The sequence below is a fragment of the Lycium ferocissimum genome, chromosome 4 (genome assembly GCF_029784015.1).
Source record: "Lycium ferocissimum isolate CSIRO_LF1 chromosome 4, AGI_CSIRO_Lferr_CH_V1, whole genome shotgun sequence".
In the NCBI taxonomy this organism is placed as follows: Eukaryota; Viridiplantae; Streptophyta; class Magnoliopsida; order Solanales; family Solanaceae; genus Lycium; species Lycium ferocissimum.
In genome coordinates, this window is record NC_081345.1 from 64657816 (window position 1) to 64661691 (window position 3876).

At 41.2% G+C, this 3876-nt stretch overlaps 1 protein-coding gene across 1 annotated transcript; it reads right to left on the reverse strand.

The window, feature by feature from the left end:
- Positions 1–885: 885 nt before the first annotated feature.
- On the reverse strand, positions 886–3525 carry LOC132054267 (uncharacterized). The gene is made up of 2 exons (XM_059446310.1): positions 2930–3525; positions 886–1195 (listed from the first exon to the last, which is right to left on the reverse strand). Exons 1-2 carry the CDS (start codon positions 3523–3525, stop codon positions 886–888), a joined length of 906 nt encoding a protein of 301 aa, XP_059302293.1.
- Positions 3526–3876: the final 351 nt, after the last annotated feature.

The following is a 3876-nucleotide window of genomic DNA, read 5'->3' on the forward strand; positions in this document are numbered from 1 at the left end:
TGTGCCCTCCGAATGAGCTCGGTGATCAAACACGGATACATCAATAAAGTAATGGATCAGAAGCCCTCACCGAATCTCATCAGCTAGCTCAACCACCAAAACTAATTGGGTATCTAGTCATCAATGCAGCCAATATGATGGATCTGTCAATAGTGAGTGCATTGTCGACTAGAGTAGGAAGGAGCCACATCTGTAGTACACTCCACCAGAACTTCCCCTCAAGTGTCAACCAGTGTTTATTTATCCGCTGGGATATGTCAATAGTCTCCGCCGTCTTGCTTGGTCGGCCGATCACTATCGCCATCTAATCTCGGACTGTCTGCTCCTCCTTTCTGTCAAGTTTATCATCCAACTCATCTTTCTATCTTGGAGCAGTATAGTCATTATCAAAATACACTCTGTTGATTGCTTCAGCAGAGATATCAACTAACACTCCTCTCACCTCGACCTCTGTCTATGGGTCAATCTCAATCAGCCTCTGTCGCAATTTTCTTACTTTGTTAACCAAGGATCCGTACGCAGCATATAACTCCCGCACCACCACTGGACAGTATTCCCTAGGAGCGTTATCTATAAAGCCCAAAATATAGTGCTCAATGGTGTCTCTGGTGCGGGGGAGGATCTCCAGACCCTCAAAACTGATACACCTCTCCTTATGGATGGTTCTATTCTCGTTCAACCCGATACCATTTTTAATGCAATCCCAGCATCAAACAACTCCTTAGCACCCGCGACTGTGAATCGATGATGATCATCTTCTAATTTTTTTGTTCTGACCTCTCGTGATATAGTTGCATCATCACCATCATCCGCCGTGAGGTGAACTCGCCGAGTGGGGAATGGTAGGTGATCGGGAGGCCGGAATACCCCCCCCCACCATATGAATCACCCTCGGTGAAACATCTCTAAAGCAGCCTCTAAACCCTCCTCTGCATCTCTATTACCTGATACGGATGAAGAAGATCCCTCCTCTTCAGACTGGGAGGAACCGGAAGGTGAACGAGATGGTACTGTGACCTTTCTGTTCCAAACGAGAACGGCAGCCCTGTTCTTCTTTACTAGCATAACCTCAGCTTCATCCTCCGAAGGTTCATCTCTCAGAGTGAGTTGACCACTAGGCCTCCTTCTACCCTTTTCTCTATGTGTGTTCCTTGAACTACCCCTCGTGTAGTTGTCAACTTGGGTGGAGCCATATCTGTCATCACAAACCATTTGTTAATCAGTATGTGCAATATAAGCTCAATCAATAGGCATATTAGTCCATTATGTCTGTTCTCTGAAACTTTGTTCTGCATACCGTCTTTATACATCGACGGACAGTCGAACCTGTCGATGGATCGTCGAGTAACTTGACGATACCGTCCTTACATAAGGACGGTTCGTCGACTTACTGATGGTACCATCGACATGTTTACGGTCCTATCAATTTTGAAAACAAAGAATTTGCTAGTTAAGTCAAATTCCAAATATATAGACATCACAGACAAATTTTTTTCATCTATGTACAATCATTCGGGGTTCGGGGCTTTGGGGTTACTCAGACTTCACCCTTTTTTTTTATATCTCTTTGACCATTTGGTATATTATCGGGTTTTGTTTAGCGGGCATAACAATATCAAACCAAAGTTATCAATCGAAATGCCCTCCAACCCGTTGGAGTTACTCAGACTTCACTCCACTATTTTCATCATTTTTCACATAATAATTGTTACGAATCATTGGCGGGCATAATGAATCGACACGAATGTGGATCAAAATGCCCGCTGACTCAATGGAGGTATGATATTCTCGTCCCCATGAGTCCTAGTTACAACAAACATACCAAATTCCCCACCCCCAATAAATAATTTCAAACAATTTCAAATTTTAGACTTAATCACTGTCCAAACTATTAACCCTAGGTCATAATTTCTACCTTCAGGTTCAACACCTTATTTAACTTCCCATAACTAATAACTTAACCCCTATCATAGTTCATCAATTGGTAGACAAAATCCTAGTTCCATAATATACGAATTTCATCAATTTAGGAAGCCTAGGTGTGTCTTTTCGAGTTCAAGACCGAATTTTGACAAACAAAAACCAAGAAAAGGGGTGCCTGATATCTACATACCTGATTCACTAAAAAGAATTATGAAGAAAACTCGAGTGAATTTGGAACTTTGAGAAAAAAATAGAGAGAAAACTCTTTGTTTTTTGTTTACAAAGTATGGTGGAGCTTGGTTATAATGAGGGTTTTTATGGGTAAATTGGAGTGTTAATTAAGGTATAGTGGGGGGAGAGATTCGTGGGTAGTTAAGAGGTTTGATCGTGGGTGAAGAAGGGTTAAAGGGAAAAGACGTGGAAATGTATCGGTTTTAAACCTTCTGCTCGACTTTTATTTTATTTTATTTTTTCGTTAAAATAATAATTTACCTAGGTAACTCGATGAATCGTATTTGTACATTGACAGTGTCATCGAATGTCGAGGGTCCGTCGACTTACAAAATTAAAAAACTTACTTGGGTAATTAGACGACCCGTCAATGTACATCGACGGTTCGTCGAATTACTTTGTCAGAGAGTTGAAATTTCAAACTCTTTGAACTTTAGGCTCTGCATATCGTCAATGCGCATCGACGGTCCATCAATAATGTCCACGGTCCCGTCAATTTGCACTGAGATGAACTTTTGCTAGATTCCTGAGTTCCAGTTCCTGCACACTCAACACCCGTCAAACAGCCCAGATACACTACTAAAAACAAAATAAACACACCAAAAAAAATAAAGAAACCTAAACTTGGATTGCCTCCCAAGAAGCGCTTGATTTAATGTCACGGCACGATGGTGGTACCGTTTTATTTCGGATCAAGATCCGTTCCCAATGCTTCAACCCATGATAAAAAATTCTATCCCCATCAATGCAACCATGGCAGTACTTCACCCTCTACCCATTCACCTTAAATGTCTGAGTTCTATCTCCGGACTTCAATTCAATCGCCCCATGGGGTGAAACACTTACCACCTCAAAAGGACCGGACCATCTTGATTTTAACTTGTTCGGTAGCAACTTCAATTTCGCAATCGGAATTATACAATACGGACAGATCACCCTTGTAGAATTCTCATTTTCAAAGATCTTCTTATCATGATAGTGTTTCATCCTCTCCTTGTACAATGCTGCACTGTCGTAAGCCTTATACCGAAATTCATCCATTTCATTAAGTTGAAACAACCGAAGTTTAGTTGCGTTATCCCTATCCATATTTAGCTTCTTTAAGGCCCATATGGGTTTATGCTCAAGCTCAACTAGCAGATGACAAGCTTTGCCAAAAACCAATCTGAAAGGAGAAGTCCCAATCGGCATTTTGTAGACAGTCCGATAGGCCCAAAGAGCATCATCAAGTTTTCGAGCCCAGTTAGTCCTATTTACATCAACAGTATTGGCCAATATACTCTTGATCTCCCAATTGGAGACTTCAACCTGACCACTTGTCTGAGGATGATAAAAGGTTGCAACCCTATGTTTCACACCATACGTCTTCATTAACCCTGCGAAGGCTTTATTTCTAAAGTGAGAACCCCCATCTCTGATTATCACCCTCAGGTACCAAATTGAGTAAATATGTTTTTCTTCAAAAACCCCATGACACTAGTGGCTTCATTATTAGGTAAATCCACAACTTCTACACATTTAGACACATAATCCACCGCAACCAAGATATATTTCATGCCACAAAAGGTCACAAAAGGCCCCATGAAATCAATCCCCCAAATATCAAAGACTTCCACGTCCATCACAAAGTTCATAGGCATCTCTTGCCTCATACTAATACTCCCTTGTCTTTGGCACTGATCATAAGATCTTACCAAAAAATTTGAGTCATAAAAGAGAGTT